The sequence below is a fragment of the Myotis myotis genome, unplaced genomic scaffold (genome assembly GCF_014108235.1).
Source record: "Myotis myotis isolate mMyoMyo1 unplaced genomic scaffold, mMyoMyo1.p scaffold_m19_p_9, whole genome shotgun sequence".
Taxonomy (NCBI): Eukaryota; Metazoa; Chordata; class Mammalia; order Chiroptera; family Vespertilionidae; genus Myotis; species Myotis myotis.
This window is the reverse complement of record NW_023416401.1, coordinates 78,732,189-78,757,159: the sequence shown is the minus strand read 5'-3', so window position 1 is coordinate 78,757,159 and position 24,971 is coordinate 78,732,189. Positions and strand designations below refer to the sequence as shown.

The 24,971-nt window shown below is 38.7% G+C and overlaps 1 protein-coding gene across 3 annotated transcripts in view; it reads right to left on the bottom strand.

The window, feature by feature from the left end:
* KIZ (kizuna centrosomal protein) overlaps nt 1–24,971 on the bottom strand; it is a 120,188-nt gene that overhangs the window by 23,344 nt on the left and 71,873 nt on the right. For all 3 annotated transcript variants that reach the window (XM_036322772.1, XM_036322771.1, XM_036322773.1), the window contains 2 exons: nt 11,038–11,203; nt 10,079–10,144 (listed from right to left, as the gene is read on the bottom strand). In XM_036322772.1, the coding sequence (XP_036178665.1) occupies nt 10,079–10,144; nt 11,038–11,203 (232 nt within the window). The remainder of the gene's footprint in view (nt 1–10,078; nt 10,145–11,037; nt 11,204–24,971) is intronic.

The window sequence follows — 24,971 nt, the reverse complement described above, 5'->3', positions numbered from 1 at the left end:
TTATTACCACCAAACCAGCATTGCAGGAAATGCTAAAGGACAGTTCCAAGAAAAAAAAAAAAAGAAATAGAGGTACATAGGGATAAAGAATAAAAATGGCAATAAATAAAAAAAAATCAATAATAACCTTAGCCCTGGCCAGGTTTGCTCAGTGGTTAGAGCATCAGACCATGGACTGAATGGTTGTGGCTTCAATTCCCAGTCAAGAACTCGTACCTAAATTGGAAGTTCAATACTTGGCCCCAGTTGGAGTGTGAGCAGTAGGCAACCAATTGATGTGTCCCTCTCACGTCAATGTTTCTCTCTCTCCCTGCACTCTTCTGCACTTCCACTCTCTCTAAAAAAATTAACTGATAAATAGCCTCACTCTCTGGATGAGGATTAAAAAAAGTAATACCCTTAAATGTAAGTGAATTAAATGCTCCAATCAAAAGACATAGGGTACCTGAGTGGGTAATGAAACATGACCCATATATATACTAAAGGAATTTATTACCATCAAAACATGACCCATATATATGCTTCTACAAGAGAGCCACCTCAAACAAAAGACTAAGACAGGATGAAAGTGAAGGGATAGAAAAAAAATATTCTATATAAATGGACACAAAAAAGGGGGTGTAACAATATTTATATCTGACAAAATAGAGTTCAAAACAAAGACCATAAAAGTGACAAAGAAGGTCACTACATAATACAAAAGGGACCTATCCAAAAGGAAGATTTAACTCTGGTAAACATATCTGTACCTGATATAGGAGCATCTAAATATATTTTTAAAACTTCTGGAGGACTTTAAAGGAGAATTAGAAAGTAATACAGTCATAGTAGGGGACTTTAATACACCACTAACATCACTAGATAGATTTTCAAGACTGGAAAAAAAATCAACAAGGAAACAGTGACTTTAAAAGACACATTAGATCAAATAGATTTAATTGACATTTACAAAACATTTCATCCCAAAGCAGCAGGGTATATATTCTTTTCAAATGCACAAGAGACATTTTCAAAGACCACATTTTAGGACAAAATAAGCTTTTACAAGTTCAAGAAGACTGAAATCATATCAAGGATCTTCTTGTATCACAATGGCATGAAACTATAAATCAACTACAATAAAAAAACCTCAAAACATTCAAACACATGGAGGCTAAATAGCATTTTATTAAACAATGAAATCAAGGAAGAAATAAAAAACTTCCTGAAAACAAAAACACAACAACCAAAAATCTATGGGGCCTAGTTATGAGAGGGAAGTTCATAGCATTATAGTCCTCCCTCAAGAAATAAGAAAAAGCTCAAGCCCTAGCTGGTTTGGCTCAGTGGACAGAGCGTCAGCCTGAGGACTGAAGGGTCCCAGGTTCGATTCCAGTCAAGGGCACATGCCAGGGTTGTGAGCTCAATCCCCAGTGGAGGGCATGCAAGAGGCAGCCGATCAATGATTCTCTCTCATCATTGATGTTTCTATCTCTCCCTCTCCCGTCCTCTCTGAAATCAATAAAAGTACATATATATATATATATATATATATATATATATATATATATATATAGAAAAAGCTCAAAAAAATGATCCAATGCTACAACTTAAAGAGTTAGAAAGATAACAACAAGAAAAGCCAGAGGAAGTAAAATGAAGGAAACAATAGAGATCAGAGTGGAAATAGATGACATAGAGACTAAAACAATAATACAAAAGATCAATGAAACCAAGAGCTGGTTCTTTGAAAAGATAGCCCTCGCTGCTTTGGCTCAGTGGATAGAGCATCAGCTGTGGACTGAAGGGCCCCAGGTTTGGTTCTGGTCCAGGGCACATACCTGGGTTGCACGCTCCATCATTGAGGGCATGCAGGAGGCAGCCTATCAATGTTTCTCTCTCATCATTGATGTTTCTATCTCTCTCTCCCTCTCCCTTCCTCTCTGAAATCAATAAAAATAAATATATTTTGAAAAAAAAGATAAATAAGATTGGCCAGAATCATCAAGAAACAAAGAGAGAGAACCCAAATAACTAAAATTAGAAATGCAAGAAAAGTAACAACTGACACCACAGAAATACAAAAAATTGCAGGAAAATATTATTAGTAACTATATGCCAACAAGTTTGACAGCCTGGTCGACATGGACAAATTCTTGAAAAAATATAATCAGAAAACCTGAATAGACCAATAACAACTAATGAAATTGAAGCAATAATATAAAATACTCCCAGCAAACAAAAGCCCAGGACTGGATGAATTCACAGACCTGTTTTACCAAATAATGAAAGAAGAATCAACACATATTCTCCTCAAACTATTACAAAAAAAATTGAAGTGGAAGGAAAAAGAATTACCGGCCAATATCCCTGATGACCATAAGATGCTAAAATCCTCAACAAAGCATTAGCAAATAGATTCAACAATACATTAAAAATATCATACACTATGACCAAGTGTGATTTATTTTAAGGATGCAAGGCTGGTAAAATATTCACACACCAATAAATATGATATATTATATTAACAAAATGAAGGATAAAATCACATGATCATATCAATAGATGCAGAAAAAGCATTCAACAAAACCAAGCACCGATTTTGGATAAAAACTCTCAGCAAAGTGGGAATAGAGGGAACATACCTCAACATAATAAAAGCCATATATGACAAACCAACAGACAATATCAAACCCAATGGGCAAAACCTAAGTGTTTCCCTCAAGAACAGGAACAAGACAGTTGTTCACTTTCATCACTTTCATTCAAAATAGTACTGTTAATCCTAGCCACAGTGATTAGACAAGAAAAAAATAAAAGACATCCACATTGGAAAGGAGGAAGTAAAACTGTCATTATTCACACATGACATAATATTGCACATAGAAAACCCTATAAATTCCACTAAAAAACTACTAGGTTTAATTAATGAATTTGGCAAAGTAGTAGGATACAAAATCAATACCCAGAAATCCGTGGCACTTTTATACAGTGGGGCCTTGACTTACGAGTGTCCCGACTAACGAGTTTTTTGAGATACCAGCTGTCTCTTGGCCGATTTTTTGCATTGAGTTGACAGAGTAATTTGAGTTAACGAGCTCCTTAACAAGCTCAGTCTCGGAACGAATTAAACTCATAAGTCAAGGCCCCACTGTATACCAATAATGAACTCTGAAAAAGAAACTTCAAAAATCCCATTTACCAACAGCAACTACAAAAATCAGATAACTGGGAATAAACTTAACTATGGAGGTAAGTAAAAGGCCTGTACTTGGAAAACTATAGTACTTTAAACAAGGAAATAGAGGAAGATACAAACAAGTGGAAGTATATACCGTGTTCATAGAGTGGAAGAATTAACCTCATTAAAATGTCCTCACTACTCAAAGCAAACTACAGATTTAACACAATCACTACTAAAATACCAATGGCATACTTCACAGATCAAATATTCCAAAAATTTATATGGAACCAAAAAAGACCTTGAATAGCCTCAGCAATCTTGAGAAAGAACAAAGTTAGAGGGATCACAATACCAGATATCAAACTATACTACAAAGCCATTGTAATCAAAACAGCCTGGTATTGACATTAAGAACAGGCATCTAGACTAATGGAACAGAACAGAGACCCCAGAAATTGACCCACGCCATTATAATCAATTAATATTTGACAAAGGAGTTAAGAATATACAATGAATTCAGCTAATATGGCTCAGTGATCGAGTGTCAACCTATGAACCAGGAGGCTACCGGTTCAATTCCTGGTCAGGGCACATGACCAGATTGCATGCTCGATTCTCTCTCAATGAAGTCTCTTCAATGAAAGGTGTTGGGAAAATTGGACAGGTAAATGCAAAAAGAAATGAAACTAGACCATCAACTTACACCATAAACTCAAAATGGATAAGAGCCTTAAATGTAAGTCTCAGAACTATAAAAATTCTAGAAGAAAACATAGGCAGTAAAATTTCAGATATCTCACGTAGCAGTATTTTCACCAGTACATCTCCTAGGGCAAGGAGAACAAAGAAAGTTAAACAAATGGGACTACATCAAACTGAAAAATCTTCTGCACAACAAAATGAAAAGGGAACCTATGGTTTGGGAGAACATATTTGCCAATGATACATCTTGATAAGGGGTCAATTTCCAATATATATAAAGAACTCATAAAACTCAACAAAAGAAGACCTACAATCCAATTAAAAAATGACCAAAGGACCTGAATAAACACTTCTCCAAAGTGGTCATACAGATGGCCAAGAGAAAAAATGCTCAATGTACTAATCATCAGAAAGATGCAAATTAAAACTACAATGAGGTATCACCTCACACCTGCCAGAATGGCTACCATCAACAAATCAACAAATGATAAGTATTGGTGAGGATGTGGAGAAAAGGAAACCCTAATACACTGCTGGTGGGAATGCAGACTGGTGCAGCCACTGTGGAAAATAATATGGAGTTTCCTAAGAAAATTAAAAATGATACTGCCTTTTGACCCAGCGATCCCACTTTGGGAATATATCCTAAGAAACCCAAAGCACCAATCAGAAAGGATATATAAACCCCTATGTTCATAGCAGTGGTATTTACAAAAGCTAAGATCTGGAAACAGCCCAAGCGCCCATCAGTACATGAGCGGATAAAAAAACTGTGGTACATTTACACAATGGAATACTAAGAGGCTATAAAACAGAAGGATCTCTTACCCTTTGCAACAGTATCAATGGACATGGAAATTATTATGCTAAATGAAATAAGCCAGTCAAAGAAAGACAAATATCACATGACCTCACTTATATGTAGAATCTAATGAACAAAAGAAACTGACAGACAAAACAGAAGGAAGCAGGGCAGGATGCGGTGTGGGGAAGAGGCTAACTAAAGAATTTATATACATACTAGAGGCCCGGTGCACAAAAATTTGTGCACTCGGGGGGGGGGGGGGTCCCTCAGCCCGGCCTGTGCCCTTTCACAGTCTGGGACCCCTCGGGAGATAACGATCTGCTGGCTTAGGCCTGCCCCCGGGTGGCAGAGGGCAGGCCCAATCCCTAGGTGCAGCCTCTGGTCGGGCTCAGAGCAGGGCCGATTGGGGAGTTGGGGCGCCGCCCCATCATGCACAGAGCAGGGCGGATTGGGAGGTTGTGATGCCACCCTCAGTCACGCTCAGGGTAGGGCCAATTGGGGGGTTGGGGCACCGTCCCTGTCACACTCAAGGCAGGGTCGATGGGGAGGTTGTGGCGCCACCCCGTCATGCACAGAGCAGGGCCAATCAGGGGGTTGGGGCGCTCCCCCCTGTCACTCACAGAGCAGGGCCCATCAGGGGGTTGGGGCACCGCCCTCTATCACCCACAGAGCAGGGCCGATCAGGGGGTTGGGGCACCGCTACTCTCACACTCAGGGCAGGGCTGATGGGGAGGTTATGGCTCTACCCCATCACACACAGAGCAGGGCCTGTGAGGGGGGGGGCGGTTTGGGGAGCTCCCCCCTATCAGGCACAGAGCAGGGCTGCTAAGGGGGTTGGGGCCCTGCCCCCTGTCACACACAGAGCCGCAGGGCGATCGGGGGGTTTGGATGCTGCCCCCTGTCACGCTGATCATGGTGCTGGGGGCATATTACCCTTTTACTATATAGGGTAGAGGCCTGGTGACTGGGTGGGGCCGGCTGGTTTGCCCTGAAGGGTGTCCTGGATCAGGGTGGGGGTCCCCACTGGGGTGCCTGGCCAGTCTGGGTGAGGGACTGAGGGCTGTTTTCAGGCTGGGAGTGACTGAAGTTCCCAACCGCTCCTTTTTTTCTTTCTTTTTTTATTCTGGGCCAGCTTTACCTTGAGGCTTGGCTCCAGCTCTTAGGCCTCCGCGGCTAAAAGTAGGTTTCTGGCCTTTGCTTACAATGTTGCGAATCTGCTGGCTGAAGTCCGGTGGTATTTGTTACAATGTTTCTTTAACTGCCCGCTCAGAGGCCTGCAGCCGCAGGCGGGGAATGTTGGTTTCCTCCAACGATCCTCCGTCACTGAGGCAACCAAGCCTCATGTTAGTTTCAAGCTGCCTGGCTGCTGGCCGCCATCTTGGCTGACAGTTAATTTGCATATCTCGCTGATTAGCCAATGAAAAGGGTAGCGGCCGTACGCCAATTACCATGTTTCTCTTTTATTAGTGTAGATATGCACAGCCCATGGACGCACACAATAATGCAGTGAAGGCTGGGATGGGGTGGGGACTGGCTGGAGGTTGGCAAAGGGAAGAAAATGGGGGGCATCTGTAATACTGTTAACAATAAGATAAAATGTAGAAAATAAATAAAATTAGAACTGCTAACTATTTTTTAAAAATATATATTTTATTGATTTTTTATAAAGAAGAAGGGAAAGGGAAAGAGAGCCAGAAACATTGATGAGAGAGAAACATCGATCAGCTGCCTCCTGCACACCCCCCACTGGGGTATATGCCTGCAACCAAGGTACATGCCTTTGACCAGAATCGAACCAGGGACCCTTGAGTCCACAGGCAGACGCTCCATCCACTGAGCCAAACTGGCCAGGGCAAACTGCTAACTATTGATAGACCAATGATAGGTTGTTGGAATTGCAATTTCTTTAAAACTTTTAATGGCAAATAGCTCTTATTACTTCTAGGCTCATCGTACCTCTTTCTGCATGATGAGAAGGAAGCTTTGAAATCCTGGTACTTAACTTTCTCTTCTCTTATAAAGAAACTAGAGGCCGGGTGCACTCGTGCACTTAGGGGGGGTGGTCCCTCAGCCTGGCCTGCGCCCTCTTGCAGTCCAGGAGCCCTCGGGGGATGTCCACCTGCCGGCTTAGGCCCACTCCCTGGGAATCGGGCCTAAGCTGACAGTCAGACATCGCTCTGGCAGCCTGGGAGCCCTCGGAGGATGTCCACCTGCCAGCTTAGGCCCACTCCTGGTGGAGGAGGGAGGCCTAAGTCTTCAGTCGGACATCCTTAGCACTGCCAAGGAGGCGGGAGAGGCTCCCTCCACCACTCCTGCACTTGCAGCCACTAGCCTGGCTTGTGGCTGAGCGGGGCTCCCCCTGTGGGAGTGCACTGACCATCAGGGGGCAGCTCCTGTGTTGAGCATCTGCCCCCTGGTGGTCAGTGCACATCATAGCAACCAGTCATTCCTTTAGGGTCAATTTGCATATTAGCCTTTTATTATATAGGATTCTATGAGGCAGACACAGAGAACTGATTGCTGGTTGCCAGAGGCAGGGGTAGGAGGTGAGCAAAATGAAGGGGGCAAAAGGTACATATTTTCTGACAATTAAAACCACAATGAGATATCACCTCACACCTGTGAGAGTGATTATTATCAGTAAATCAACAAACAGCAAGTGTTGGCGAGGATGTGGAGAAAAGAGAACCCTTAAGCATCGTTAGTGGGAATGCAGATTGTTGTAGCTGCTATGGAAAACAGTATGGCGGTTCCTTAAAAAATTAAAAATAGCCGAAACCGGTTTGGCTCAGTGGATAGAGCGTCGGCCTGCAGACTGAAGGGTCCCAGGTTTGATTCCGGTCAAGGGCATGTACCTGGGTTGTGGACACTTCCCTGGTGGGGGATGTGCAGGAGGCAGCTGATCGATGTTTCTCTCTCATCGATGTTTCTAGCTCTCTCTCTCTCTCTCTCTTCCTCTCTGTAAAAAATCAATAAAATATATTTTAAAAAAAAATTAAAAATAGAACTACGATATGGCCCAGCAATTCTTCTTCTGGGTATTTATCTGAAGAAATAGAAAAAACTAATTTGAAAAGATATATACAACCCTATGTTCATTGCAGCATTATTTACAACAGCCAAAATATAGAAGTAATCTAAGTGTCCATGGATAGATGAATGGATAAAGAAGTTGTGGTACATATACACAATGGAATACTACTTAGTTATAAAAAAGAATGAAATTTTATCATTTACAACAACTTTGATGGACCTAGAGGGTATTATGCTAAGTAAAATAATTCATACTGAGAAAGACAAATACCATATAATTTCACTTACATGTGGAATCTAAAAACAAAATAAATAAACAAACAAAACAGAAATAAATTCATAGATACAGAGAACAAATTGATGGTTTCCAGATGGGGGGAGCTGAGGGGTGGGTGAAAAAGATGAAAAGGATTAAAAAGTCAAATTGACAGTTATAAAAATAGTCACAGGGATGTAAATACAGCTTAGGGTATATAGTCAATAATATTGTAATATTTATGTACGGTGTCAGATGGATACTAAACTTATAGGGGTGATCACTTCGCAAGTTATATAAATGTCTAAGCACTATGTTGTACACCTGAAACTAATATAGTATTGTATGTCAACTGTAATTAAAAAATAAATTTTTAAAAGGCCAAAAGAAGGTAGAAATTTCCAGTTATAAAATAAATGTCATGGGGAGGTAATGAACAGCATGGTTACTAAGGTTAATAATACTGTATTGCATATTTGAACACTGCTAGGAGAGTAAATCTTAAAAGAAATCTTTAACAAGAAAAACATTTATAACACTGTGTGGTGATGGATGTTAGCTAGACTTACTGTGATGATCATTTTGCAATGTGTACATATATTGCATCATTACACTGTATACCTGAAAGTAACATAGTGCCATATATATCAATTATACCTCAATCAAATTTTTATGAGATAACATTTGCAGTAATTTTTGGGAGAGTCATCTACTCGCAGCAGGGGCTGATTGAAAATAATACTTAAGCGACAAGTAGGAATGGGCAATGAAGCCACTTCCTGGTTTCTCCTAATAAGCTTTTATACTTTTAATTGAAATAAATTCAGAGGTTATTAGATTCTTATGCATTCATGGGTAAATGCAAGGGAAAAGCACCCAAATAACTTATTGGTTATTTGCAGTTTGGGATCATTAACACTTCTATTAAAAAAATTAAAGTCCTGGCCAGTGTGGCTCAGTTGGTTGAAGCATCATCCCATGCATCAAAAGGTGGCAGGTTCAATCCCAGGTTGGGGCATTTTGGGGAGGCTTCCAACTAATGTTTCTCTCACTCTCTCTCCCCCTCTCTTTCTCTAAAAATCCATTAAAAAAATAAAGAGGGAACTTTACCAGAGTTTTCTCAAAATGAAGAATAAGAAGGCAATAAATATGTAACTGGGAAATGTTTAAAAGAAAAGAAAACCTCTGCATTTTGGAATGAAATATTATCTGATGTACAATACACACAATAATTTCTCTACTATAAACTCCTTTTTCAAAACCAGAGTTCATCACAGAAACATGGGCTTAAAAAATTAATCATCAGGCCATGAATTGTACTGCCATAAAAGAAAGCCATTCTTTCCTGCATATAAACAACATTACTACAATACATACAGATGCGTGCCTCAGTACCTTGGTGCAATGGTGTATTTACTTGTATAAATATTTAAAGTCAGACCTTTGAATTTATAATGAAGTAGCACAGCACTTTAAAAAACAAGGCACTATTAAATTTAGATGCATGACAAATAGAATTCTGTTCAGAATACTAATTGCTGCTGTTGATATTCTAAAACTAAAGTAATGATATTCAGATTTCATCTTAATAAGCCTAATACATGTGCAGAAAACTTAATAAGTCTTGATGAAGCCTTATTGCTAAAATTGTGTATTTATCAGCCAGGCTTTGCAACTGAGGCACAAGCAAGCTTCCTGTCTGGTACTTTTCCCCTTGCTCTTATTTTAATGACACTCATTCAATTATCACAAGAAAGAAAAGAGTAAATTCAGAAACATCTGTAGTTTACCATATAATGACTGGGTGTTCCCCATGGAGACTGACCCTTGCACAGACGCAGGTGCTGAAAGGCTAGGTGATGGGGGATGCTCGCATGTGTAAATGTATAACATGGTTATGAAGAATTCAATAGACACGGTTATTTTCCACCTTAGTTTGTGTTAACGTTAAGTTTGCACATTATAATTATGTGCTCTTATAATTACTCTCCTGCTCCAGCATGTGGTATTCAAATATACATGCTCTTAGTGGAGTTCACATATCACCAACCTAGAATGTAATGATTATATAACAAGGTTGAATTCTGTGTTTGCAACTCTTAGGCAACCATAACTTTACCTGTGATTGGAACATTTGCTGCCATGCTTTCTTCCTTGCTCTCATCTCTGCAGGCACTTGAAACTTCTAAAAATCAAACACATGACAATAAAAATATATGTCAGGGTTATATTTATGGACTAGACCTTTGTTTGATTTTTTTTAAAACTACCATTCCTATTATTTTCACTGTCTCCCCACCTCCTTTTTTTTTATCCTCCAGTTTATTTCTTGCCTGAAATAGTACTGTTCCTTCTAAAAGGAAAACTTTTCTAAAACTAAGGTATCTCTATGCTGTTTTCATGAAAAAATTATTTAGCCTGACATCTATCAAATTTGGAGGGGGCTTAAAACAGTGAGTCTTAAATTCTGTGCATGTATATCAACTTCTGAATACATCCCGAGTAACTCATTGCTGTATTGGAAATACCACTATAGTGGCTTACTGAGATATTTTAATAGTAATGTTAAAATAGTCACAATTTCTGGATACTAAAATTTTAGAGGGCATAAATTCATTGATTCGTACTCATCAGTTTAGACTTTTATAATACTGTGTTATAAAGACAACCTTAAAAAGAATGTTTATAAATTATGAGTAAATTCTACTAAGTGATATCAAAAACTTTACAGTACTTTATGGAATCATTTTAATGGAATCATCTTCATCTTTGTAGGATGGTCAAAATTACCTACTGCCCAGTGATTAGTTTTGTTAAGATTTCATAACTTATAAAAGCGTAATTTATTGGAAATTCAGTAACACTGCAGCCCTACAATTAGGTTTCCTATCCCTGTGAGACTAAACAAAATCATATATTTATTGAAAGGCGGTATGTAAAACAAATAACCTATTATGCATATTAAAATCTGAGGTATTCTCTAGTCCCCTTTATTTTATAGGTACACCTTGAGAAAGAAGGTGTCACGTTGACTCTGAATGGGTTTTTGCTGTGGACCAACCCTTTAACAATAGTTACCTTGTTCCCAGGTAAGAACTCTGTTGAACCACGGAGTGTATTTTGCTTCCTTTACTTCACTATTGCCATTCAGAATGGATGGCAAGCTGCAAGATGATTCATTACTGTGAATGGCTGACCTATCTTCACCCTCTTCTGTAGGGGCTCTTTTCAATAATGCTGTTGCCTACAGTGTTTGAAAGAAAGCACAAAGAAATAACAAACTGTAGCTATATTCCCCTTGTCTCAAAGACCCAATCTTCAAATACAATTTAGGTTAAGCTTTACTTAGGATTTAATTTGCTTTCTGACATTTAACTGAAATTAAAATGTCTTCAAGATAGAGTAACATCTGATTATTTTCCAGCAGAATTTAATTCTTTGTAATAACGTATATTAGGAATAATACTTTCTTTTGGAGGACTGAATCTTATGCAGAAGTGTTTTTCTACCTGTGAAATATGTGTGTGAGGTGCGACCGCCTCTGTTAATCTGGGCTGGTTTACCCAAGATTTTCTCTTTCATTGCATGAGCCCTTCAGTGGTTTGAGAAAGAGATCTGGAAAAATGTGACCTTGTGGTATCCTCATTCCTCTACAGATAAATGACCCCTGAACTTCCCCCAAATGGGAAAATTGCGTAAAAACTTGGTGGCTGAGGAGGAGTCACTAAGCAAAAAAAGAACTGTTCTAAATGATAATCTTCAATCAAGAATAAAGTTGCTCTGTTGCTAAGTCTGCTGGGGAGCCTGGGAAACTTAACCACTATACTGTTTTCCTGTTTTCAAAGGGCACTGAACTGTCCTTTCACATCACCTCATGTACTGGGCAAGGAGGTGGGCACAGATTTTATCACAGCCAAATTAAGAGGTAGAGAAAAAGTGGCAATTAACAGGATAGGTTAATATCTCTTAATTCGCAGGTCAGCACTCTTAAAAATATGCTGGTAACAAGAGTAAAACCACCAATGATAGCATCGTCCTGCTGCCAGAGTATGTTTCTTTCTCACTTCTTACTCAGAAGTGATTTGCCCAGGCGGTTGGGAGAGGGAACTTTGATGAGTTGCTCACTTTTCATTGGTATCTGACAACAATAGTAAATACAGTGCAGTGTCCAACACAATCTGTGGGAAAGGGAGGTGAGATTCTACACATTAATATGAAGAATGGAGCTGGAGCAAGCTTCACAGGTCATGTTAGTCCAAGGGTGAAGTAGTTACAAAAGAATTTTCCAGTAAACAAGAGGGAAGATGATAATCTTTCCTTGTAATTAACATGAAAGAAGGCAAAAATGTCCTCACAGGGGGAATCACTGAGGCAGAACATGGAAGATCTGACCTTGTAAATTTGGTTTTGAAAAACACAGCCACTGTTATCATCGGCCTTGATATCCTTGCAACATACTCCTGCCCTCTGCCCTCTGCCCTCGCCAGGACTGTATGGCTTCCTGGGCCCTTGGCCTATCCTAGAGGATGGATCAGCTGATTTCAGGGTATTTAAGAAGTTGTAGTCTCCTTGGCCAAAGGACTTAGTCTCAAGTTAGCCTTGGGATTCCTCTACATGTATAAAGTGATCCCTGGATTTTACTCTAGTTGTGACAAGTCTCTGTTGGGGTGATTTGCACAGTATCCTGTATCTGCAGACTGGGGTTCAGTAGAGTGTCCTGCCCTTGAAACTCAGGGCTGGCTCCCATAGAGCCCCAATCTCAGCTGCCTACAAGAACCATTGCTCTGCACCTGCTTCTAGAATCTTCCAGAAGAAAGAGGTGAAGAGTAGTACCAGGTCTTTGACTGCCATATGCACCATCCTGGCATGCCTTATTTCTAGATCCTGATCTAGGCTGTCCCCAAGGAGACTTAAGTTCCGACTCTGTGTGTCCAATAATCCTGGGTATATGAAAAGCATTTTAGAATATGAACAAAAAGAACTGACCAAAATTCTGTAGTTATAAAGGTATAATTTTCTCTTTCTGATATTTCAAATAATTCAATCTTCCGGAGAGCACTTCAAATATGCATTTCTCCCTCATATTACCTTATGCAACAACTGTAACTAATAATTTCTTGGCATGAGTTCAAGATAGCCATTGTCTTAAAACACATCTATACTAATAAAAGCCTATGGGGTCGTCACGCCCTCACACATGAGAATGGTTGATTTGACTCTACTGGCCATGGAGCCAACAAAGAGAACAGCAGATCTCCCCAATGGGTAATCATCCATCATAAAGAAATCTACAATATAAGTCTCTAAGGAGCAGGGAATAATGATAAGCAAGGACAGAAACAAAAGTCAAATTCAAACAAGTAATGGTCTGCAGTTTGTAGTCCAAAACAAATTCTATAGAGTCAGGAAAAACATCTGTATTATTTGCAGATCTTTTTGAAAGACATATTTCTAAGGAAGCCCCCAATGTGAATGATTTTTCAGCCTGAGACTGGAAACACTAACCCATACAGCACCAGAACAAAAGGCCAGGGAAGAGTGAACAAGCTGCTCTCCACATCTCACACGGGGTTTGAAAGCACTCACAAACTGAAGTTCCCTATCTGAAAAATGTCACCAGACAACAATGTTACCATGGGCCTTCTGGTAGTGCTTATGAGTGGACTATGCATGGGTTGTTTTTTAAAATCCTCATTTGAGGACATGTTTTTATTGATTTGAGAGAGAGAGGAAGAGAGAGAGAGGAAGTGAGAGAAACATGGATGAGAGAGAGAAATATCAATCGGTTGCCTCCCTTAAGCATCTGACTAGGGATTAAACCTGAAAACTGGGTATGTGCCCTAACTGAGAATCAAACCTGCCACCTTCTGGAGGACAAGATGATACTTCAACCAAGCCACACTGGCCAGGGCTGCATGGGTTTTAACTTATCTATTAACTCATAAAAACTCTGTTTGATTTCATACATTTGGAAGCCAGGAGCAAAGACTGGAGACTGTCTCACTGTTCTCAGCAGTCTGAAGCCTAAGTCAATACCAATCAACTAGTTCCACACTTTTCTGCCTTCCCAGAAGCCAGCAGAAAGGACTCAGAAATTCAATTAAAAGGCACATATTTGCAAAATGACTGATAGTGATAGCTCCATATTTCAGATCTTACAAAAGATAAAAGTGTCCTATTAATTATACTGAACAGGATACCTAGAATTATTGGCTCAATTCTACTAGAAATTTTCTCCAAGTTCAGTTTAAATATGAATCCTGCTAGGTTTGGAATTCCGAGAGTCATCTAGGCTAACTCTTAATTTATATGTAGAAACTTATCAATTGTGATACTCAAATGCATAAATAGATAAATGAAGATATTAATGAAAAAGACTTTGTGTCCAAAACACCATTAAGAAAAATAAATGGTGAATATAAAACTGCTCAAATATTACAACGAATTGTACAAATGTATATAAAAAGAGTTCCTACAAGTTAATAAGAAAAGATATTACTAACCTAATAGAAAAATGAGCAAAGAACATGAACTGGCAAATTATAAAAGAAGAAATACAAATGGCTAACAAATAGGCAGGGGAAAATTTGACCTCAACTGTAATTAAAGGTCATATGAACAACAAAAATTGGATGTCATTTGTACTTTTCAATTTGGTGCTAAAAAATGTTGATAGTACCCAGTTCCATAAAGAGTTCAAAGAAATGATATTTTCATCCATTCTTGGTAACTCTGATGACTCTTCCAGAGTAAGCAGTGCAGAGCAAAAATACCTAAGAGATTCACATAATTTTTGACCTAAAAACTTTACATATAAGAATTCATTCTAAGGAAGTGGGATGGGTATTTGTAAAAACTGAATTGCTCATGTTTTCTGAAACCTTTATCTAGAGAAAAAATTAAAAACAACTTAAATCAGCGGTTCTCAACCTGTGGGTCATGACCATCAGAAAACACATATAGCATATCAGATATTTACATTACGATTCATAACAGTAGCAAAATTACAGTTATGAAGTAGCAATGAAAATAATTTTATGGTTGGGGGTCACCACAACATGAGGAACTGTATTAAAGGATGGAGGCATTAGGAAGGTTGAGAACCATTGAAAATGGTCAACAACAGGAGTCTAGTCAGAGAAACTGGAATATTCATAAAAGAGTATTTGGACAGCCATGGGAAGTTATGTAGAACATGTGATGATTAGAAAAGAAGTTCATTTGTGACAAGTGGGAAAAAAGAAGCTATGTACACAAACAATGTAACCCATGTCAATACATTAACTATCAAAAACCATACACCTCAACGTCAAAAGGTTAAATATGGAGAGTCAGATAACGGCAATTTTCTTCTCTTCTTTTTGGTTACCTTCACATTCCAAGTTGGTATGTTTTTTTTCCCCTGCTAGTAGTAGTTGGTATATTTTTTTCCCCTGCTAGTTTTTTAAAGAATACATATGCTGGATAGAAAAGAATCAAGTTTTTGTGATGGGAGGACAGCATGGCGGATTTACAAACACAGCAACCACAAGTAACCATATAGGATGGTCTGAAATTAAAAGTAATTCATGGTGGGTATCTTCCCTGACAAAAGTCAATCTTTACCTTAACTGAGCCTATCTGATGTCTTTAGGCATATAAAATAACATACTTTTGGGATAGCAAAGTAATTTCTGCCTTTCCTGGATGCCTCAGAATACAACCACTGGAGAAAAAAAAAAAGTAGAGACCACAAATCCCCTTATTGTTACTGTTATCATGTTAATTGTTGACTGTTAACTATCCTATAATTACAAATGTGATTTGTTTTACTTTTTACCCAATCCCAGAGATTTTGTTTTCTCCTGCCTCCCTAATCTATAACCAATGAATTTCATGTAACACCTTTACATCTTCCTCTTTGATTCTGATGTATAAAATAAGCAGTAAAACTGCCATTTTCCAGAACATTTCCTCAATCTATTGAGATTTTGCTTCCCGGCAACTGTTATCAGTTTGGCTGAAATAAACTCATAAAAATGCAATAGGTTTCAACATTTCTTACACTGACATTTACTTGCTGCAGTTGGCAGGATTCCAAAGCAGCTCATCCAGGACCACCCCGTGAACCTGGACCCAATGCTAGGTACCAGCAAGGGCCCATTGAGCCCCACTGGCTCCCAACCTCACATCAGGTAAACTTGGGTGAGTCATCTCTTTGAATTCACAACCTTCCCTTGCTTGTGGTAGAGGGCCTGACTTTATTTGAGCTGTTCTTAGAAAAATCTTTGAGGTGGCACTAAAGGATAGGAGTTGAGATGGGTGGCTGGTTTTAATTTTGTTTTTTTCAATTGGAACTACTTAACTGAAAATCTGAACAACAACACTTTTGTTGGATAAATGAAAGCCTGAACTCATTTGGCTCTGAAGATAAGGGGTACTTCCTCTCTCCAGCTCGAACTTCAGGTATTCTTAGGTGACTAAGAATCTTTGTGGAAGTGTCAGAGGGTATCCCTCACTATACGCATGAGTCTCAAAGGGAATTCCAAGCCAACTGTAATTAAATAATTGACTTGTCCTGGAGTGTGAGTTGGTTACTTAGTGCTCTGAGTCCTCACAGTGGTACCAGACAGCTAGGAGAGAAATCAAGACACATAAGATGGTTGAAAAGTGACTGGGGAGGTGACAGCTCCTTGGAGCTCAACCCATAAGCTGCACACTTCAACCCACCACACAACATCCCTAGAAATTTGTTCAGACTGTAGATATCCAAAGAAAACTAAAATTAACATGGGAAATCACGCCTGTAAGGTTGACGGACCCCAAAAACCTTAGCTTCTGTTACCCAAAAAACTTTAGCTTCTGTTAATACTCCTGCAGGTTATGTGTATAATTTGTATGGAACTTCAACTTGCAAGTATCTATAGAAATGAGAAAATTTAACCAAAAATGGTATCAGCTTAAAAGTGCCAAAGTGAGGGATTTTTGACATGTCCAGATTGATTTTTCTGCATGCTCAATAAGAAAAAGCCAGCTCTAAAATTAAACTGAAAGAATGAGAAGCTTATCTTGATTGAAAATTAGAAGCTTCTAGGAGAGGCTCAGATAAATTATCTTTTCTACAGGAAGTTAATAAGAAAATTTTAGAGACTATCTCTGAACTAAAGAAGGTTTCTGAAGCTAATAAATGCCAACACTCCTTCTACAGCTCTTCCATTATATCCTTTGCTCTCTGAGCTACCTTGTCCAGACTTGCCCTCCCCCTACCTTCTTTCTTTCATTTATATCTTCTCTACTACCAGTTTCTATTGAACTAGGGGAAAATGAAAATAGAAATTCAGACAAGGATAAGCCAAGAATTCTAGCAGCTCCCTTCAGGGAAAAAAAGTCTCAGGTAGAAGGGAACCAGTGATTGTATAAGTTCCTTGGGCCATAACATAATTAAGAAGGACCTCAATGGGTACAAAGGAATTTGTTAGAACATATGATCCTGGCTATTCTGACCTGTTGCAAATAATATACCTACTGGTTTCTGAAGAAGGGCAATAGAATGGCTGAATAAGGTTAGCTGGCATATGTATGTAGAGTGTTTTTTAAAACAGAGACAGACTAGGAAAAATGCAGGGAATTAGCTCACTGGCTTTACCAAGCCATACCTAACATTTCCCCTGGAAAATGAACGGGACCTATCTCCAGCAATGTAAAAGAAAGCCCGATGAGTCAGTGCTTGGTATCTTTGAACGTTTTGAAAAACTTTCCAACAATACTCAGGTCTGTCTCCAGATAGTTTTAACAATCATCAAAATGATCCCTTATTAAATTTGACATTTTTGGAAGGACTAGATGAAGAGCTTGTAACTCTGGTTAAACAATATAAACTGTCAGACCACACATAATAAAGAACTGGCTATTCTGCCTGATGAACTATGTAAAACTATTTAAAGGAGAGAAAAAGATAAATCTACCAAAATCATGAACTTACATCTCCAACAATTAAGCAATCAAGTCAGAGGTACACAAAGGTCTCTTAGAAAAGGATAGAGACGAGTCTATTTTTATTCTAAAACGCCAGGTTGCTATAGAAGGATTGTAGAAAACTAAAATAGAATTTAGAAAAAGAAAAACAATAGAAGCAAGCATAGAGCTACTCTGAGGACTATGAGAGAGCATTTCTCCTTCTCCTTACTAATACTTTAAGGTAAATTAAAATTATCATAAAGGGAAATTACTAAGGCCCTTGGAGATACTGGGGTTATTTTATCCATTCTTAGCCCTCTTCTTCAGAAGAAAGCTTCTGTACAAATGGTAGGGGTATCTAATTAACCAAGGACTATTGTTAAATCAGAACCTATCCCATTCCAACTAGGGAATGTTATGGGCAACATATATTTTTACTATTCAGATCAGTCTCAATTCACCTAATAGGGAGAGGTTTTCTTGAAACCCATGATGCCCACATACTAGTATCCTTTTTCCCAGAAGGGTGAAATGTATTTAGAACTAAATGAATTGGATACTGAATCAATTGGAAAAATAATGATTTTAAAGAAACTTCTACATATGGAAAATAATCTTAAGACTGTTTGTTGCAGGACATTCCAATGCAATGTTGGGCCTTTCCAATGGCAAGATCAAGTAAGTCACTCCTATTAAAATAACTATTTTTATTTTTTTGGTTAATACTCACCTGAGGAAATCTTTTCCATTGACTTTTAGAGAGAGTGGAAGGGAGAGGGAGACACAGAGAGAGAAACACTGATTGGTTGCCTCCAGCATGCACCCTCGCTGGGGCTGGGGTTCGAGCCTGCAACTGAGATATGCGCCCCTAACTGGAATCTGACCCTTCAGTCTGTAGGCTGATACTCCAACCGCTGAGCCAAACAAGCTAGGGCTAAAATAACTATTGATAATACTTTGCCTCTACCTAATATTCACCAATATCCTTAAAGACCTGATGCACTAACTGGAATTAAGCCCATTATACAAGATTACTTAAAAGGGGGACTTAAAATTCCATGTACAAGTCTCTGTAATTCTCCTATCCTTCCAGTAAAAAAACCAAATGGAAAAGGATGGAGATTTTTTACAGGATCTTATAGCTATAAATAAGATAGTTATTCTGAGACATCCTGTGGTTCCATTTACCTTATTATCAGCTCTTCCTGGGGACTGCCAATATTTTTCAGTAATAAATTTATGTAGTGCCTTTTTCAGCATTCCAGTAGAAAAAGACAGTCAATATCTCTTACCTTCACCTGGGAAGACTGCCAATTTACTTGGACTGTAAGGCCCCAGGAATATACAGAGTCCCACCTATTTCTCCCAGATATTAAAAATTTATTTAAATGATGTTAAATTTCCTAGAGATTCCACTTTAATCCAATATGTGGATGATTTACTTTTGTGCTCTAGGACATTACTAGACTCCCCAAAGGACACAATTTACCTATTACAACAGCTAGCTGTAAAAGAACATAAGGTCTCAAAGGATAAGCTTCAATTTTGCTTACCTCAAGTAAAACACCTTGGCCATCTCATAACTAAAGATGGGCTACTGATTAACCCCGAGAGACTCAGAGGAATCCTATTTTTTCCTCTTCCAAAAAGAAGAAAGCAGCTTAGAGAATTCCTGGGTTTGACTGGATATTGTCGCAGCTGGTTTCCAAATTTTTCAGTAATGACCCATCCTCTACATGTCTTATTAAAGTCAGATCAACCTGATCCAATTCAATGGAACCCCAAAGGGAAACAAGCCTCTACAAGGCTCTAAAGGAAGTATAATATAAAGCTCCTCTTCTGGGACAACCTACTTACAAATTTCCTTTCTTCCTTTTCACACATAAAAATAAAGGGAATGCTTTAGGAGCTCTAACTCAGAAACATGGAGATCATCATAAACCTATAGGCTATGATAGTGAGCAATTAGACTCAGTAGCAAAAAGGGTCCCTCCCTGGATGAGGGCCATCTCTGCTATAGCCATGTTATGTACACAAACAGAAGAGATAGTTATGGACTCTCCTTTAACTATTCATGTTCCTCATTCTGTTGAATCTTTACTGAACTTTCATCACACCCAACACTTCTCTGTCAGTCCATTGGCTTCTTATGAACTACTCCTGCTTTCTGCACCTAATATTACTTTTACTTGGTGTAACTGTCGAAACCCTGCAACTTTGTTACCTGCTTTACAGGATGAACACACCCACAATTGTGTTTTGCTTACTGACCACCTTCTTGTTCCTAGAAATGGTTTACAGGAAACGGCCAGTGATAATGCTGATTTAACTTGGTTTAAAGATGGATCTTATCTGAAAGATAAACGGGACATTACCGAGCTGGATATGCAATAACTTCCATGGTCGACATAATTGAAAGTTTCTATCTACCTGAAATAAAATCTGCACAGTAAGCTGAACTAATTACTCTAACTTGGGCTTGTCAGTTGGCCAAAGATCAAGTAGTCAATATTTACACTGATAGTCACTATGCATTTGGTGTAGCTCATGACTTTGGAATGTTATGGAAGCAGTGAGGCTTCTTAACTTTCTCTGGGCAGCTCATGTAAAATGGAAAATTGGTTGCAGAATTATTAGATTTCATTCAGCAACCCAAACAATTAGCAATTATCAAAATCCCAGGACACTCTAAAACTACCGCCATGGAAGCAAAAGGAAACCATTTAGCCTATGCTGCAGCTAGGCAGGTGGAGTTTAACAGTCAAGTTATTCATACCTGAGAATGCTCCTTGCTTTCTATTAAATCAATAACTATCTTTTACAGTTCCAATAGAGCTGTGGAAGAAGAAAAAACGATATGGCAACAAAAAGGGGGAACCTTTGACCCAGGCAAACAGAAGTGGCTTGACCCAATCAGAAATCAATCTCACCAATAGGGGCCCAACTCCCTATACTGAGCTAATACATTGGAGACCTGAAAAGATGATTTAATGGAGTAAACAATATTACTGGAAACTTTCTCCTACTGTAGCTCATAAAGAGTACAGTGGATGTTCCATTTATTCAAAATATAACCCAGGAAAACCAATTCATAGATCCCAATGACATTTTCCACTTCCTTTAGGTCAATTTGAGGTATGGCAATTATATTTTATCCAAATACCACCATTTCAGGGATACAAATATATATTAGTTATGATTTATATGTTTTCTCATTAGTTTGAGGCATTCCCTTACAGGGGAACAACAGCCTTAATGGTTGGTAAATTGTTATAGGAAAAATAATTCCTAATTGGGAAATTTCCTCTGAGTGAATCACAGTGACCATGGTCTCATTTCACTGGGAGAATAATAAAATCCACAATTGTTATTGTGCTTATCAACCTCAGTCCTCTGGTTTGGTGGAATGTAGCATGGTACAATAAAAGTTCAACTAGCCAAAATTTCAGAAGCCTTTAATCTCCCCTGGACAAAAGCTCTCCCTATAGTGCTCCTCAACCTAATATACACTCCTTTTGGTAAACATAGACTTTCTCTTTATGAAATAGTCACTGGATACCCTATGCATCTGCATGAAAGTGCATATGAACCAACTTTACTAAAAAGAGACATTCTACATTATTGGTGAGGAATAATTAATCAGTTTAAAGAGATCAATAAATTAGTAACTAATTCATTTCACAGTATATTCCCTGAGAAGAAGAGTTCAAAGACCATGGCTTATAACCAGGAGATTTGGTCTATTGGAAAAGACATCAAGAAAAAAAAGACTCTCTCCAACTTCATTGGAAGGGACCTTACTAGGTATTACTAACCAACCCATGCGCAGCCAAACTCAAACGAGTTTACTCATGGATACACATTTCTCATTTAAAAAAGGCACCTAACTGCACGAAAGGATCTCTACTCCTGTCTCTGACACCTATCTCCATCTACAGCGAAGATCAAATATTTTTTGAGAAGTTGCTCCAAGACACCAACAAGGCGTGTATGCTCACAAATTGATGTTGAAAATGGTTAAATTTGTTCTTTGAACTTCTCTCAAACCTTATATCACCTAATTGCTCTTATATCACCTAACTGTTATTAACTGAATATACATAAAATGACTCTTCTATTGTTACTATCCTCCTTATGGTTTCCTAACGGAAACAATATCTGTCTCCTCAGGCCCCCTTTCTTATTAGATATAAAAAATTTAACTTGGGTACCTGCTAAGCTTTCTCACCTACCAGACGATATTCTGATTTTCAGTTATGATAATAAAGTTAACGCTTTGTTGAACCATGACCCCCTGGTTCATAGGTCGATGCTCAACCACCGAGCCATGTTAGTGGGCTGATGTATCTTAAAAGCCCAGGCACCTCAGTTAGATCTTAAGCTTAGATTCTCAGTAGTTCAACTGGCTGGCATAGGACCATCCTCAGTAACACTAGAATACTTCCAATGGGAATTAGATGGGCAATACTTAAAAATAGCAAACAATGGGAACCCAGCTCACTATCTAATTGTAAAAATCAAAGAGGTGAATGGTTATGTCCCCAATCTATATGGGATACTGAATTCACCCAATCCTGGCCTATTGTATTTACCCTAATAAATAACAATATATGGTATACAGAAAAAGGACATTTTTAGGGAAGGGTTAGGAAATTCTTTTGTTATACTAAGTAATTTTTATTGTAACAATCCCAAATATACATGGACAACATAAACATTCAAGCCTATGAAGAATTTTGTGAGTTTATTTGAACCAAACCTTGTCCACAATTGTCGGGAAGCAAAATCTCAATGGATTGAGATAATGCTCCAGAGAATGGCAGTTTCACACCTTATTTTATACATTACAGTCAAAAGAGGAGACATAAGTGGACAGATGGGAGGCGGGAGAAAGCAAAGCGGGATGGGGGAACCCCTGGGATTGGATAAAAAGTAAAATGACAGACACACACTTCTTTCACTGAGGTGGGTGCAGGATAGTTAATAGTCAACAATTAACTCAATGACAATGAGGGGATTTGTGGTCTCTGCAGAGCGGTGCCTGTGCTTTGAGGGTTCTGGAAAAAGGAAAATTCCTTTGACATTCTAATGATATGTTATCGTAGATGCAAAAAGATAAGAAACAGGCTCACTTAAGGTAAAGATTGACCTTTGTCAAGGAAGATACCGGCCTAGGGCATGACTACCCACCATAAACTGCTTTTAGTTTAAAAAGTTTTAATTTCAGACCATCCTTGTGGTTATTTTAGGTCTGTGAGTTTGCAAGGTCACCATGCAGGCATTCCCGGAGCTAGTCAGGTAGCATGTGGCCCCTTTTTGTCCACAACATTGAATACTATGGTAATATGACATAATACTGAAATTATAAGCAATTAAAAGCAAGGGAAAGTATTCAGATGAATATTCAAGAGAGAACAAGAAACCAGCCCATCATTTAGGGAGAGGTGAGGGGATTCCTTTGACCAGTCACATGTCTGATTGATGTGTGTGGGCAAAAGGACCAACCTATTCTACCAGTGACACCAGCAGATCACTCTGCTTTGTTTGGAGTTTTCCCAGGTGGAAACAAACATCATTTAAAATAAAAGGGTATTAAGGCTCTTTGTATTTTAATGAAGCACCCAACTCATTTTTTTTTTCATATAAAGTAATTACAAATTTTTTTGATTTAAAGTATGCAGCTCAATAATGTAATTGCCTAATAGATTATGCGGGTGCTGTGGACCTTATCAAGTCTTGAGCGGACATAATCCCAGTTTCAGAGCTTAATGATGTATTTACTCAAGAGATGGATTGACTCCCGCTGACAGCAAGGGGACCCACAGGTAAACATCATTTACTTGTGCTGTTTAATTAGCCATTTACCCAAGAGATCAAAGTAAATATTTCTGAGCTTCATTAGACTCTTACTTAACCAAGTAATTACTAGGAAAGCTTTCTTAAATTTTGAAAAATCTTTAAGAATTTTATCTATAGAGAAATATTTAACCCATATTATTTACTAAATGTATATATTGTTTCAACGCAGGATAACAACTCCGAGATACTTGATTTTTGCTAATTGTAAACGGATGTTGCATAAACTAAAACAGTCCTAGAACCCACAAAAGCATTTTAGTCCTAAAGCTCCCAACGCTTGCCCTGCCCACATAATTTTGGTAACAATTTTCATTGTTGCTGTGCATTTCTTCATTCAGAACCTAACCATTTGTGAAACTGCTGCTTTACGTCCATCTTTAAGCACAGATGTTGTCATTAATTTATTGGTAATTTTATGATTGCCACTAAGATGAGATCATGATGATTTAAAGGAACATAGCAGAATATCATTTGATTCCTGAATTTTTAACTGGGCAGCCTCCTCTCATTAATAATGGAGTTATTATTTGAAAATTTTAAGTGGGTCGGTTGTCTAGAACTTGGAATATGTTTTCTAATATAAACAACACCCTTTAAAAAAAGTTTAGATAACAAAGAGCATTCAACCAATACTTATTTCACCCTTGACACAGCTGATGTGATGTATGAGACAGGCTAGTAAGCCAGGACAGGTGGAATAGGGAAACTGGGACAGATAGCTGAAAAAACGAACAAAGCAATTTATAGCAGATATAGAAGGTCACCTCCTTAGAAATAACATCTAGGCCTCAGTTGTATTTCAGCTCCAGACCCAGAAAAGCAGCAAAACCAGGTGGGCAGCACCAGGACCAGCTGCAATGACTGACAACCCCCTGCCCTGATACTGACCAATCAGTAGAGACCAAGGCCTGGAGAAGCACAGCTAGAAAACTGACGAATATTCTGCTGAAACCGTCCCCTGAGACCTCCCCTAAGAATCCCACCTTCAAGAAAGAGATAAAGCCTCAAGACAAAGGGCCCAGCACTCACTCTCCCTCTGGGAAGCAGCCCCTGACATTCTCTATCCTCTCTTCCCCTGCTTCTCCCCCAACAGACATGCCACTCCTAAACTCCAAAGGACCCCATGAGGCTTGCAACCAGGGGAGCAAATGAGCAGCTCATCCCAGGCTAAACCCCTAAACTTGTACCCAAGGCCTCCTTTTCTCTGATTTCCCAGA